This window comes from Trichechus manatus, unplaced genomic scaffold (genome assembly GCF_000243295.1).
Source record: "Trichechus manatus latirostris isolate Lorelei unplaced genomic scaffold, TriManLat1.0 scaffold00327, whole genome shotgun sequence".
In the NCBI taxonomy this organism is placed as follows: domain Eukaryota; kingdom Metazoa; phylum Chordata; class Mammalia; order Sirenia; family Trichechidae; genus Trichechus; species Trichechus manatus.
In genome coordinates, this window is record NW_004444263.1 from 27,592 (window position 1) to 41,907 (window position 14,316).

Genomic DNA, 14,316 nt, shown 5'->3' on the forward strand with positions numbered 1-14,316 from the left:
TCATGAAACAGTAGTACACATATTGTTTTATGACATTGGTTAACAACCCCACAACATGTCAACCCTCTAACTTCTCAACCTTTTTTTTGGTGAAAATACACATAGCCAAAGATAAACCGTTTCAAAAATTTCTACATGCACAGTTCAGTGACATTGCATCGTCCAAAATATTTGGTGTCCTCCTTGACCCCACTTTTTCTCTCATACTCCAGTTTTAATCCACTAGCAAATCTTGCAGAGTTCAATTTCAAAATAATCAAGAATCCAGTCACTTCCCACTTTTTTCACTGCTCACACAGGTAAAACCACCAACATCTCTAGCTTGAAAACTGCATGAATATCCCAGTGTTTTCCTACTGACTTTTTCATCCACCACCACTTGATTTTTTCTCACACAGAAGCCAGAGTGATCTTTTTAAAAGCCGTCATACCATGTCTCTCTTCTGCTCAAAATTGTCTTGTAACTCCTCAACTCACTCAGAGGAAAAAGAAAAAAAAAAAAACCTTCTGATGTAAGGGCCCCACATGATCTGACTATATCTCTGGCCTCATCTCAGCTACTCTCTCTTCCAGCCCCACTGCCCTCCTCGCTGCTCCCAGAACACGGGCACGTTCCTGCCCTAGTGTGTTTGCACTGGATGTTCCCCTGCCTGGAAGACCTTCCCCAGGCATCCTCATGGCTAATTCCCTCATGTCCTTCAAATCTTTCCTCAAAGGCCACTTCTCAGTGAGACCCATGCCGACCACCTGAGTTACACCAGTCGTCTCCCCTCTCCTCTCACACTGACACTCTGGATCACCTTACCCATAGCACTTCCCTCCTTCCAACATAAACACTTCCCTTATTGACTATGCTCATCGCCCTGGTGGTGCAGTGGTCAAGAGCTATGGTGAACTATGGCTGCTAACCAAAAGGTCAGCAGTTCAAATCCAGCAGCCACTCTTTAGAACCCCTATGGGGCAGCTCTATTCTGTCCTGTACTGTCGCTGTGAGTCAGGATTGACGGCAATGGATATAGTCTCTAGTCTCTCTCCAGTAGAACACTCGCTCCACAAGGCTGCCAATTTTTGTCTGGTTTTAGTTCCCTGATGTTGTCCAGATGCAAATGTATCTGTCCCTCAGCAACTATCAGTAGAATGAATGATCAACATAGTGTAGCCCACCTCCCTGTTCTAGAGACAGTGCCTTTATTGATGTAGCCTCAGTCCAAATGCTGTTCTGTGGCAGCTGCAGCACGTCCACTCACACTAACATTAACGTCAACTCTACTTTTCCTGTACGTACTGCTCTCCACTCCCTTTCTCCATCCCCTCCCTACTGCCCACCTACAGCACACAATTTCATTTCCCTCTGCAGACAAGAATGATCCTAGGGGTTATGGGCCCTAGTTCACAAACAATGGTGAACTTAAATTAGACTGTAACTTATGAATCCACAAGGTTGGATTGGGTCAGCACTAGGATTTTGGAGCTAAGGACAGGGAGAGAGGTAGGCAAGCAGAGGATGGAAACCTAACAGGAATTTATCTAAAACAAGAAACTGTCACATCCCTCTCTCTAATTCCAGAATCATGCTTCTTAAAAATATTGGGAGCCCGTTCCTGCTGTGCCCACCGGGCAGCGCAGAGCTAAGCCCGAGCCCTGCACGGCCCCGGCCCCCCCGCCCAGCCCGTCCCCACGATGCTGCTGCTGGTGGCCGCCTTCCTCGTGGCCTTCATGCTGCTGCTCTACATGGTGTCTCCGCTCATCAGCCCCAAGCCCCTCGCGCTGCCCAGAGCGCATGTGGTGGTTACAGGAGGCTCCAGTGGCATCAGAAAGTGTATTGCTATTGAGTGCTATAGACAAGGGGCGTTTATCACTCTGGTGGCACGAAATGAGGACAAGCAAAGAAATTGAAAAGCAGTCTGTTAATGATAAACAGGTGGTGCTTTGTATCAGTTGATGTATCTCAAGACTACAACCAAGTGGAGAACGTCATAAAACAAGCCCAGGAAATACTGGGTCCAGTGGACATGCTTGTAAACTGTGCAGGAATGTCACTTTCAGGAAAATTTGAAGAGCTGGAAGTTAGTACTTTCGAAAGACTAATGAGCATCAACTACCTGGGCAGCGTGTACCCCAGCCGCGCAGTGATCACCACCATGAAGGAGTGCCACGCAGGCAGCAGCGTCTTTGTGTCCTCCTGGGCGAGACAGTTGGGTTTATTCGGCTTCACGGCCTACCCTTTGTCCAAGTTCGCCTTAAGAGGATGAGCTGAAGCTTTGCAGATGGAGATGAAGCTGTATAACATCTATGTTACAGTGGCCTACCTACCAGACACAGACACCCCCGGGCTCGCAGAAGAAAAAAAAACAAAGCCTTTGGAGACTCGACCTATTTCAGAGACCACATCTATCTGCAAACCAGAGCAGGTGGCCAAACAAATCGTTAAAGATGCCATACAAGGCAATTTCAACAGTTCCACTGGCTCAGATGGGTACGTGCTCTCGTCCCTGACCTGTGGAATGGCTCCAGTAACTTCTGCCACTGAAGGGCTCCAGCAGATGGTGACCATGGGCCTTTTCTGCACGATCCCTTTGTTTTACCTTGGAAGCTTCCATAGCATAGTCTGTCGCTGCATGATGTAAAGAGCAAAATCTGACGTTGCAGACAAAGCTGCCTGATTCTTATCCCTCGGAAAAAGGACTGTTTCTCAGTAATGTGGACAGCTTGCTGCTAAGTGAGGCTCAGTTTCCTGCAGCTCAGAGCAAGAGAAGTTACAACAGGGATGGAGACATCCTGGCCCTGTCTCTGCGGGAACAGGAAACGTAGATCCAGGGGAAAGGACACAGGTCAGTGTGAGGAGGGCGTCCTGGTGGGCAACGGTGGGGGAGTCCCACCACATCCTCACATTATGATGATAGGAACGCAGGTACATTCAAAAACCAGTTGCAGCAACGGAAGCCTTGAATCACAAAGTGGGTGTGAACAAATCTTGTATCACTCCGTCCCACAGAAGTCAGCGGTCTCACACCACAGAAAACAGTAAGTATAAATAAACTCATGTCAGTCACTCCAAGTATTGACACTCTGAACATCCTACCAAATGATCAAAATGTCCAGATGAAAAGTGTCCCCATAACCCAGTCATGTTCCCTCTGCCCCAACCCCTGCCCATGTCAGGCCACCCAGGGTTTCACCATTAGGCTGTGAGAGACACATCAGAGCCCTGGGCACTGTCGCTGCCTGGAGAAGAACAAAAACATTACCTGGTCAGAGCCCACAGGAGGAGGTGAGACTAAATAAGGAAATATGAGGTGGGGGGGCTTTCCCACGGGGTTCCATCTATACTATCCCAAGGATCTCAGCATCAGCCCACATCCCTCACTTACTTGCAGCCTGAGTGTAGCTCCTTCCCTTTTCACCTGGGGGAAGAAAACATCCTGTGAGAGAGCAGGGCAGAGCCAGGACCACGAGGTCCTAGAAGAATCCACTAGTCATGGACCCCCCAGCAAGTTTCCAGAACTCTGACTGCAGACCCACAGAGGGACCAGGAAACAAAAGCAAAGGAGATAGTGGGGCTGGACCAACCACTCTCCTAGAGATCTGTCCTCAGCAGGGACATTCCCCCTCTGATCTGCAACTGTGGGAATCAGGTCCCCATCGCAAACATCATCTAACATGAAAAACTTACCTTCACCTACACACGTGATTTACATGTCAGCACAAGGCTCCAAGCTGGGTAAGCGCATGTGTGTGTATGACACCTCCCAATAAAGAGGCAGAAGATGCGCAAACTCCTACTTGGGGATCGAAACCCTCCAGTTGGATAAGAAAACTCAGACCCCACACCCCTCTCTACCTGAGTTCTTCTCGCTCTCTACCTGAGTTCTTCTTCCTCAAGATCACAACTGCAGCCACCACACCTCCAACAACCAGCAGTCCAAAGACAACCAGGCCAGCGACAATTCCCATGATGGACTGAGGAACAATTCCCATGATGGACTGTGGCTCTGGAAAGAGAAGGGAAGGTGAAGGGTCCTGTCCCACAGTTCTCAGCCCCAACCCTGCTGGAAGCCTCCAGAAAGACTCATGCTTTCCCTGAGAAAAGGCTCCACCCCCATCCCCTTTTACCCCATCTCAGGGTGCGAGGCTCAGTCAGCCCCTCGTGCTTCACACGACATGTGTATCTTTGCTCCTCTCCAGAGGGCACCACCATGGCTGCCCACTTCTGGAAGGTCCCGTCCCCCGCAGGCCTGGTCTCCACAAGCTCCATGTCCTGGGTCTGGTCCTCCTCGTCCCGCTCCCAGATCAGGGTGATATCCGCTGGGTAGAAGCCCAGAGCCCAGCACCTCAGTGTGGCCTCACGGTCAGAGATGGGGTGGTGGGTCACATCTGTCTTTGGGGGTTCTGAGGAGAAAGGTAAGAAAATTCAGAAACTCTGCATTTTGTCCCATGGATCATGGAATCAGGGCTCATGTGACCATGCTGACATTGGACAGAACATTTGGGTGGAGAGAGGGAGTGTCAAACCCAGACACTACTCTGAACTCAGGGTTCCGGAATACTCTTATTCCTTACAAAGTTCTAGAATCTAGGTGAGACTGCCCGGTCGAGTAGGATCCAGGTCTGAAGAGAGCAGGGGCTTCTGGCCCTGACCTGGGTGGTGACCCAGAAACTCAGAAAAGGTGGAGTCAGACCACCAAAGAGGTTGGTTGGGTGTGGAGCAGAGAACAAGGGCAGAGAACAAGTCCCTGGCGGTTACCAAAACCACTGCCAGGGTCAAAGGATCTGCTGATCAGCTCTTTCAGGAATCCTCTCCCCCACAATCCCTAGAGACTGGATCCCGTAACTGTCTCTGACAGAAATGTATGTTCTCTGGGTGAGTCACTCTCTAGTGCAGATTCTCCGAATAGGGGCCAACTCCTCCCTCTCCCTGACCCTTGGGATAGTGGGAAGGGGTATTCAGGTGTCTGTCCCATTTTCCTTTTCTCCCTATGGGAGGCCAACTAGGGGAACAGCCTCAGCCAAGGGGAGACGTGAGAGTCGCCCCACACCCCTCGTACCTGCGCGCTGCAGCATCTCCTTCCCGTTCTCCAGGTACCTGTGGAGCCACTCCACACACGTGCCCTCCAAGTAGGCCCTCTGATTCTTGGCCTCCCGGGCCTTCTCCCACTTGCGCTGGGTGATCTGAGCAGCCGTGTCCGCCGCCGTCCAGGTGCGCAGGTCCTCGTTCAGGGCAATGTAGTCGGCGCCATCATAGGCCCACTGAGTGTACCCGCGGAGGAGGCGCCCGTCGGGCCCCACTTCACAGCCATACATCCACTGGATGGTGTGAGACCCTGGCCCCGCCCCCGCGGTCAGCGCGTCCCCGCGCTCAGCCCCGCCCCCACCCAGACCCGCCGGGACTGGGCAGAGCCCGTTTGGGTCTAAAGTGAAAACGAAACCGGAGCGAACCCCCGTCGCTCTTTCTGGGTCCAAAGGCTGGGCAGGTCCCGCGGCCTCGGGGGAAGTTCGGACCCGGAGACTCGGGGCGACCCGTCCGTGGGGACGAGGGGACCCGTGACCTGCGACCCGGGCCGGCGTCACTCACCGGCGTCGCTCTGGTTGTAGTAGCCGCGCAGGTTCCCCAGGCCCACTCGGTAAGTCTGTGCGGTGCCCTTGGCTCTCCGTGTCTCCCGCTCCCAATACTCCGGCCCCTCCCGCTCGATCCACGGCGTCCGCGGCTCCATCCTCGGATTCGAGGCGTCGCTGTCGAACCGCACGAACTGCGTGTCGTCCACGTAGCCGACTTCTATGTACCGGGGCTCCCCGCGGCCGGGCCGGGACACGGCAGTGCTGAAATACCTCATGGAGTGGGAGCCTGCGGGCGGGGAGCGGCTGAGACCACCGACCCCCCTTCCCGCGGGGCGCCCGGGTCCGGGGTCGATGGGGGCGATTAGGGGAGGGGGGCTCGTGGCCGGAGAAGGGGCGGCGGGAGGAGCAGAGCCGGGACGTCGAGGGGGGAAGGGAAGGGGGCGGGGGAGGGTGGTTGAACGGGCGGAGGGGAGAGGTGTCTGAGCGGGGGCAGCAGGGACGCGGCTTCCCCGAGGGTCCTGCGTCCCCCGGACGGTCCCCTCGCTCCTCCCTCCGCAGAGGCCGTTTCCCTCCTAACCCTGCACTCACCTGCCCGGGTCTGGGTCACGGCCAGGGCCCCCGAGAGCAGGAGCAGGAGGATCTGGGCCGCCATGACCCCGAACACTGGATTCTGGGGAGACAGTTGTGGCAGGTTCGTGCGGACCTTACAGCCAAGAACCGAGGAGACACTGATTGGCTACTGCAGAAACCAGACACTGAATGGGAGTGAGAACTGGCGTCTCGTCATGTGTGTCCGGGCAAAAAGAAGTGACACAGGTTGTGAGAGGGAGAAAGGGAAACTCCCGGGAGATGGGGAATCCTCAGCGCTGGGCTTTCTCACTGCGGACACCGCCCTCCGGGCCTGAGAGCCAAGCCCGGGTATTAGGACTTTGTCCTGATCCCTCTCCTCCTATACCCACCACTCTGTCACACTAGCTCCCTGAGTCCTACCCTAGGCTGTCTGAGGAAACCGGGGAGAGACCCCCAGGCTGGGGCCAGGCCTTTTCTTCCTCTTCCCTTCTTGGAATGCCTTTCACTGAACTGGACTCCCTACCTTCCACCCCTTTCTTCTCCCCACTGGACTCCTCTAGAACAAAATTCACCCGCAGAGAACTTCATGCCAGAGAGTCAGCTCACCTTAGGAATGAGGTGGAAGGACAAGGGTTTCCTCTTAAAACCTAGAAGTGGTTGTGTCTGAAGACACCACCTAGATATTCCCATAGAGACGAGTTTCTTTTTTATTAACGACAGTGAGTAGCTCAACTTTGATAACCCCAAACCATCAGGAATCTAATCTGTAAGAGTAGTGATTTTCTCCATTTTTGTATGAATGTGTCTGAAAGGCTCTGCAGTCAGGCTCACAAAGTTGCGAAGTTTCACTTCCCCAAACAATGTATCTATGTCTCCTGGGTTAGTGTATATTAAAATTGTCTTTATTTCATAGCCCTGAGTTTGTCTGAGTCCCACACCTATCTTCAATACAAAGAAGCCCATGAAAGCATAGTTTGTTATGGTATGTTTTAACCAGAAGAGTGTAGGAACTTCAACCTCAAACTTGCAAGCATTCAGTACAGTCAAAAAGGCTTTCACCAGTGCACATGCATTGACTGTGTGTATGAATTCTTAATATCTAATGGATATAATGGAAAGGTTGGCAGCTTGAGCCCACCCAGGGGCACTGGGGAAGAAAAGGCCTTTTGATCTGTTTCCCTTAAGATTTAGGCCAAGAAAACCCTATGGAGCAGTTCTACTCTATAACACATGGGGTTTGGCATGAGTCAGCACAAGACGACAACAAAGGATGTCCATATTTTATTGGGTCACTTGGTATTCTTATTTTCTTTATCCTAGTTAACATGAGGAGGCAATTCATTTTTAGGTAGTCCCACAGAATGTATTAAATATCAAATGCAAAGAATACCCAGCTAGATCCTTAGGTATATACATTGATTAAGAATCTATAAAACAACATACTTAAATTTGAGAATTCTGCTTAGAATTTCTTTCTTCTGCTTCTTTCCTAGCCTCCTGCTTCTGCAGCCCCTCTGTCTGTCTCCTCCCTGAGGCCCTCTGCTCCCGTTGGTCTCCCTGACCCTCTCTTGAACTCTGGAACTAGCACCACCCCTCCCTGCCACACACGGACTAGTCTCCCAATAGTGGTCAGCCATCCTGCTAAGGTAAGTCAGATCGTGCCATTTCTTCACTTAAAACGCTCCAGTGGCTCCGCGTCACTCGTGAACACTCTAGAATGCAAGGTCCATGAACACAGCAGGTTTGGGCTGTTTTGTTCAGAGTATGTAGAGCTGTGCCTGTACATAGTAGGCATTAAATTAATTTTTGTTGAATAAAAGAATGACAAATATTATTGTAGAAAATTTTACTTAAACATTACATAAAAATCACAAAGTGAAAAATACAAAAACAAAAATTAGGAAAGATTTTATATTATGTAGCTAGTGTGCATGACAGTTGATAACTTCATTCAGTGGAGAAAATGCTATGTGCCTATCCATGGTGGAATTGAGCCTGTGTGTTGGTTTTCTACTGCTGCGTAACAAATTACCAAAAACTTAGTGGCTTAAAACAGTGCCCATTTATTTGTTCACAGTTCTGTAGGTCAGCTGTCCAGGCATGGTGTGGATGGATTCTTTAATCAGGGTTTCACAAAACTGTGCTCTCATTGGAAACTCAGGATTCTCCTCCAAGCTCCTACAGAGGTATTTGCAGAATTCTGTTTCTTGCAGGTGTAGTCCTGACATCCTCATTTCCTTACTAGATGTCAGGGAGAAGGTCCTCCCAACTCCTAGTGGCCACCAGCATTCCTTGCCATGTTGCCCCCTCCATCTTCAAGCCCATGGTGTAGACCCTCCCTCACATTGAACCCGTCAGACTTTGAATCTCTTTGCTCAGGAAGAGCCCAGTCCTTTTAAGGTCTCACCGGATAATCTCCCTGTTTTAAGATCAACCGATTTGGATCTTTCTTATATCTGCAAAATTTCTTCACAGCAGCATGTACATTGGTGTTTGATTGAATAACGAGAGAAGATGAATAACCAGTGGGTGGTCACGGGGGCCATCTTAGGATCTGCTTAGCATGGCCTGGTGTTTCCTTTTGTGTTTTATTTGGTTATGATTGGAAATAGAAGTTCAAGTAAATAGATTATTGTGATTGGTAATAAAATACAATCTGTCAAGTTAGTCTTGAAATTATTCTTAAATTTCAGAATCATGTAATGATACATTTAATGTCTTATAGCTAATTTAGAGCAAATCAAAATTAATGTGCAATAATTCCTTATCCTCTTTGGACACTATATTAGTTATCTGCTTTTGCCTAACAAATTACCCAAAACTTAGCAACTAACAACAATAAGCATTTTTCTCCCAGTTTCCGAGGGTCAGTAATCAGGGAAGTTTACCTGAGTGTTTGTGGCTCAGGGCCTCTCACGAGGTTACAGCCGAGATGTCGGCCAGGGCTGCATCATCTGAAGGCTTGGCTGGGGCTGGGGCATCCGCATCCGCATCAGATATGGCTCACTCATGGCTGTTAAGAGAGGCCTCAGTTCTTCAATGGCTGGTCCCAGGAGGCTTATGACATAGCAGCTGGCTTCCCCCAGAGCAAGTGATCTCAGAGAGAAGCCAAGACGGAAATCACAATGTGTTTTGTCTCCTAGACTCATAACAAAACTCTGTTCCTAAGACCAGTCTACACTTAAGAGAAGGGAATTAAGCTCCACCGTTTGAAGGGAAGAGTATCAAATAATTTACTTGTATGTTAAAACCAAAAAATTAAGTATCATTTCAGGATTTTGTAAGTCAAATGCTTCTTTTTATCCAATTATTGTTCTTTAGTGCTTCACGTTTAAAAAAAAAAAAAGGAATGATTAAAAGTTTAAAACAGACAGGGGAGATACACAGATATCTCATTCTTCTTGCAAATGCCTTTATTAATAATATTTTCTTCATTAATTTACAACAATCTTGAAAATATAGAGTAAATAGCTTGGGTGCCATAACAATAATGCTTTTAAGATAATAACTATCTTTGTTTTTTCTTAGAACTTTTAAATTTAGATTGCTAAGAATGCCAAAAATTTTAGCTAATAAGTGACAGTTTTCACATTCAGGTGTCATCTTCAAAAATATTTGTCTAATGACGTTGATTTTCAGCTAGAAGAATGTGAAGCTCATACCTCAGTGTGTACATCTACCTTGGAATCATGACAACACTTTGGATGTGATGTGGTTGGCAAAAAGGTTAACTCCAATCTAGGAACCAAATGTTTTCAAACACCTGACTATTGATCGGGCATTCTATAATAAATCTAACATCTTTCGCCATGATTTTCATTGTGATTTACTACAAGTGATTTAGACACCAGAGTTATTCTAAAAAGCAATCTTATTATGTGCGTTTAGAATTTTTTAAAGCAGTTCTATGCATTTTCCATTTGTACTTGCTAGTCTATCATTGGTTATTTATTATTTTTTCTGGTTTAATTTATATTGATCAACAGTGTACTTTTCTCATTCAGTAAGTGTACTTAATACAGTTGTATGTGAGCTTAAGTGTAAGCAACACAACAAATCCTTCATAAGATAGAATTACCCTGCACATCAGATTGAACACTGTACACCAGAAAATCAGTAGAGACACCGGTGAGTAAATGATCAAGTGACATATTTCTGTTGTTAGTTGCCAATGAGTGGGCCCCCGACTCATGGCAACCCCATGCACGATGGAACAAATCACTGCTTGGTCCTGTCCCATCCCCAAGATCAGTTGCAAATCAAATAATGTTCTGTTCTTATCCATAGGGTTTTCATTGGCTGATTTTCAAAAGTAGATTGCCAGGTCTTTCTCCCTAGTCTATCTTAGTCTGGAGGCTCCGCTGAAACCTGTCCATCGTGGGTGACCCTGCTGGTATTTGAAATACCAGTGGCATAGCTTCCAGCATCATATTTTTCACGACTTCCCTGTCCTCCCTCTGACATGGTTCGTAATAATTGACTGTGGCTTTGTTCCAATGTGAGTAGGTCCTTGCAGTGAACGTTGGTATTTTATTTTCTTTTTAAAAAGGAAAAAAAAAAAAAGTAATGGTTCATAAGCTTCACTTTGAAAAATTCCAGTTTAAGGAATTATGATACAGTAAATACCTGGGCACCCACAACTGGCATAAGAAATACAACCGTTGAACCACCATAGGCGCCCCCCAACGCCATCTCCAAGTATAAACTCTATCGTGAGTCTTGTGTTTACTACTATTGTGTGTTTTCTAAAGATGTTTACAGTATGTGTATATATCTCCAAACCAAGTATTATTTAATTTTGCATGTTTTTAAACTTCATGTAGAGTGGAGTGGCGCTGAATGTATCTTCTGCATTGAGAGTGGAGTGGCACTGCAGTATCTTCTGTGACACAACATTATGTGTAGGAGAGGCATCTCTGATGTGTGAAGTTGTAGTTCATTCATTTTTACTCGCGTGAAGTAGCGTTTTATGAAAATAGCACAAAACTGTGCTATTTTCCTGTTGATGTCTATTTGGTTGATTCCAGTTTTTGTCGTGAACATTAGTGTACGTGTCTCCGGAGGCACATGGGCAAGAAATTCCCCAGAGTATATGACCAGGAGTAGGACTGCTGGATTATATTGTGCATGTGCTTTCACCATGATTGATAAAGGCTAACTTGATTTCCAAAATGCTTATACCAATTTAAACTTTTACAAGCAATGCATCAGAGTTCACATTGTTCTAATGTACTTGTCCTGAAAATAAAACATTTAGCTGAAGGAGAGGCATTAAGAGTTGAAGGACATGCCTTGGCTTTAGAATCACCCAGGCATTTCCTTTTCAGACTGTATTATTAACTTCCTTTCTTTTACCTTTATTCCATAAACTTTGGCGTTATACTTTTAGCATATATGTCCAGATAATGCTTCCTTTTAGCATACCCACGTAGCATTATTTAATATGTTTGGAATCTTTCATAACCAAAAAAAAAGGAAGGCCAGAAGAGAGGGAGAGAGAGAAGGAAGACAGGATGGAGGGAGGGAGGATGGACAGAAGAAGGAAGAAAGGAAATGAAAGAATAGGAGGAGAGGAATTGGAAACAATGAGTATAGATAATGTTTTCATAGTGCAAGGCAATAAAAGATATAGACAATACCTCTAGAATAATAGAGAGCTTTATTAGTTATCTTTGCTATGTAACAAATTACTCCAAAACTTAGTAGCTTAAAACAACAAACATCTATTAACTCAAAGAGATAATACAAAGATAAGCAAAATGGACCAGATGCTGGTGGGAGACATTAGCTAAAGATAAGGATTTTCCAAGTTGGAATAAGGAATAGGTTGTTGGTTACACAGATGAAAATGATTTTGTTAGTCCAGGACCTCCAAGAAACAGACACCAAGATGGGATTAAACCCGCCAGTGTTTTCTTAGGGGAAACATCTGTGAGACTGTGAGGCACGAGCCAGAATAGGCTGGGAGAGCCATCAGACCAAGATGCAGGTCTGACGCCAAGCACTGGAAGGAGAGGAAGCTTGCTGGACACCTCCTAGACCACCAGGCTGTCTAAGGAAAGTTGAGCAAGACCATCAGGGAGTCCTTGAGCCACAGTTGGCCATCAGAGGAGTCCCATGTCCCCCAGGAGTGGGCCTGCCTCAGTGTCCCTGCTGTGATCAGCCATTGTTGGGAAGAGCCCCCTGGAAAGCATAGCCTCTGCACAAATGCTGCTGTGGGTTTCAGAGCACAGTAGCTGGGTGCTTGGTAGTTTATCTGGGGGTGTGACCCAAACCTTCATCTCTGAGGCGTCCTTGGAAATAATTTCCTTCTCAGGCTGGGGTTGCTGCACATGTCTGTTCACAGTTACAATGGGGCCAAGGAGAACCAGGAGGCGCCAAGTGGATCACCTGAGTTCCACGTATATTCCTCCCTGTCCCCATTGTGTAACAGCAGCTCTACTTTTTGCTTACCAGGGTTGATTACTCCTGACTAGAGAAAAGTGACTCCTCAAGCTGATGGTCTCTGGGCACAAGGACTCCTAATTTCCCTGGTGGCAACCATAATGGGACCTTTGTGTCCCCTGGTAGGAGTGCAGCTGTTTTGGGAACGAGGACCTCCAACCCTGCAGAGCCTAGAGTTGTGGGGTTGGGAAGCAAAAAAATCTCCCAGTGGGTGATTGGAGGTGATGGTAAGTGGATCCAAATATATTTCCAATCCTTGGTTCCTGGACCGATGTACTCCTCCTATTGGGGTCACAGCACTGTATAGAAGTCTCTGATTCGATAATACACTGCATCATGAAAGTGCCACTCACCCTTCAAAGTGTGTCCTAAAAACTGGCACCTCCTTTTTTGCCTTGAGAAGGTCTGTCCAGCTTTATGGGTGGCTGGCTGACTCTGGATGGTGCCGAATGTGATATGCCTAGTAGACCCCATGGTTATCATCCATCCTGCATCTCCTTCACTGTGAAGAGGGTACACTGGTTGTATCCTGTGCTGAGAGGAATTCCAAAAGCCCCCAGGTAGTGGTACTGGCTGAGGGTCTGAGGGCAGGAAAGAAAAACCTATACATGAAATAGGTGTCTATCCCTGTGAGGAAGAAACGCTGGCCCTTCCAGGATGGAAGGGGCTCAGTGTAGTCATCTTGTCACCTAGTGGTCAGTTGATCACCTCAAGAAATAGTGCTATATCAGGGGCCCAGTACTGGTCTCTGTTGCTGAGAAGTTGGACATTCAGAGGTGACATTTACCTTGAACAACCTTGGTGAGTGGAAGTCAATACTACTGGACCAGTATGTAGCCCCTTCTTTGCCATCGTGGCCACTCCATTCATGTATCCATTGTGCCATTTCTTTGTTGACCAATGATGAAGGCTGGCTGATGTCATTTTGTCTGCTTGTTGGTTCAGTGCCTCTTCAGTGGTGGGTGTTTTCTGGTGCATGTTAGCTTGTGATTCAGGCTCAATCCCAGATGTACCATGTCCATCTTATGATGGATTGCTGCTGGGCCTGTCAAATGTTAATGACTTAGTGGGTTTAACAGAACCCAGCTCAAATGGGCAGTGGTGATCGCATGGTTGCTGGTGTCCTATGGTGAAGTGTTCTGCCTCTGTTAGGGCCAGTAACACACTCAAAGTTACTTTTCAAATAGTGTGTTTCTCTGCTGTGGATGGCATGGCCTTCCTCCAGAATACCAGAGGCTTGCTGGGATTCTCCCACTGGTGCTTGCCTTTAGCTCCATTCTGCACCTTTTAGCACCCCTGACACCTCTAACACCATGGGGTCTACTGGTTGGTGGCTGATCACAGCATGGCCTGGACCTACTGCAGTGTCCTCGAAGGGAGTCTCCAGGTCATAATATCCAGTTTCCACGTCCCAGGTGGACCCCACAAATGTACTGTGAGCCCCAATAGCAAACTTTTCTGTCTTCTTGGATGGGACCTTGGACTTCCGAGTTCCTGTCCGTCGTTCCACCTGCAGCCTCTGGAGGAGGAGGCCCCCTCCTCCCAGGAATCCCTCAGTGAGTCTCCCACCTGGGAGCTGGGGGAGGAGCCTCTGGGGCCTTAGGTTATGAAGGAGGAGAGGCTCCTGGATAACTGAGAGGGAGAAAATGGGGACACCAGGGGGTTCAAGGCCAAAAGGAGGGGACAGGAAGGAGCCAGGGAGGAGAGCATCATGAGGAGGACTGGAGCAGGGGGACACTGTGGAGA

At 47.9% G+C, this 14,316-nt stretch overlaps 1 protein-coding gene and 1 pseudogene across 1 annotated transcript; one reads left to right on the forward strand and one right to left on the reverse strand.

The window, feature by feature from the left end:
- Positions 1–80: 80 nt before the first annotated feature.
- Positions 81–6,260, reverse strand: LOC101340887 (saoe class I histocompatibility antigen, A alpha chain-like). The gene is made up of 7 exons (XM_004390728.2): positions 6,145–6,260; positions 5,573–5,842; positions 5,046–5,321; positions 4,114–4,389; positions 3,864–3,992; positions 3,372–3,404; positions 81–3,225 (listed from the first exon to the last, which is right to left on the reverse strand). The coding sequence occupies exons 1-7, from the start codon at positions 6,206–6,208 to the stop codon at positions 3,182–3,184; spliced, it is 1,092 nt and encodes a 363-aa protein (XP_004390785.1). The 5' UTR covers positions 6,209–6,260; the 3' UTR covers positions 81–3,181.
- LOC101356703 (3-ketodihydrosphingosine reductase pseudogene) lies at positions 1,664–2,663 on the forward strand (annotated as a pseudogene).
- Positions 6,261–14,316: the final 8,056 nt, after the last annotated feature.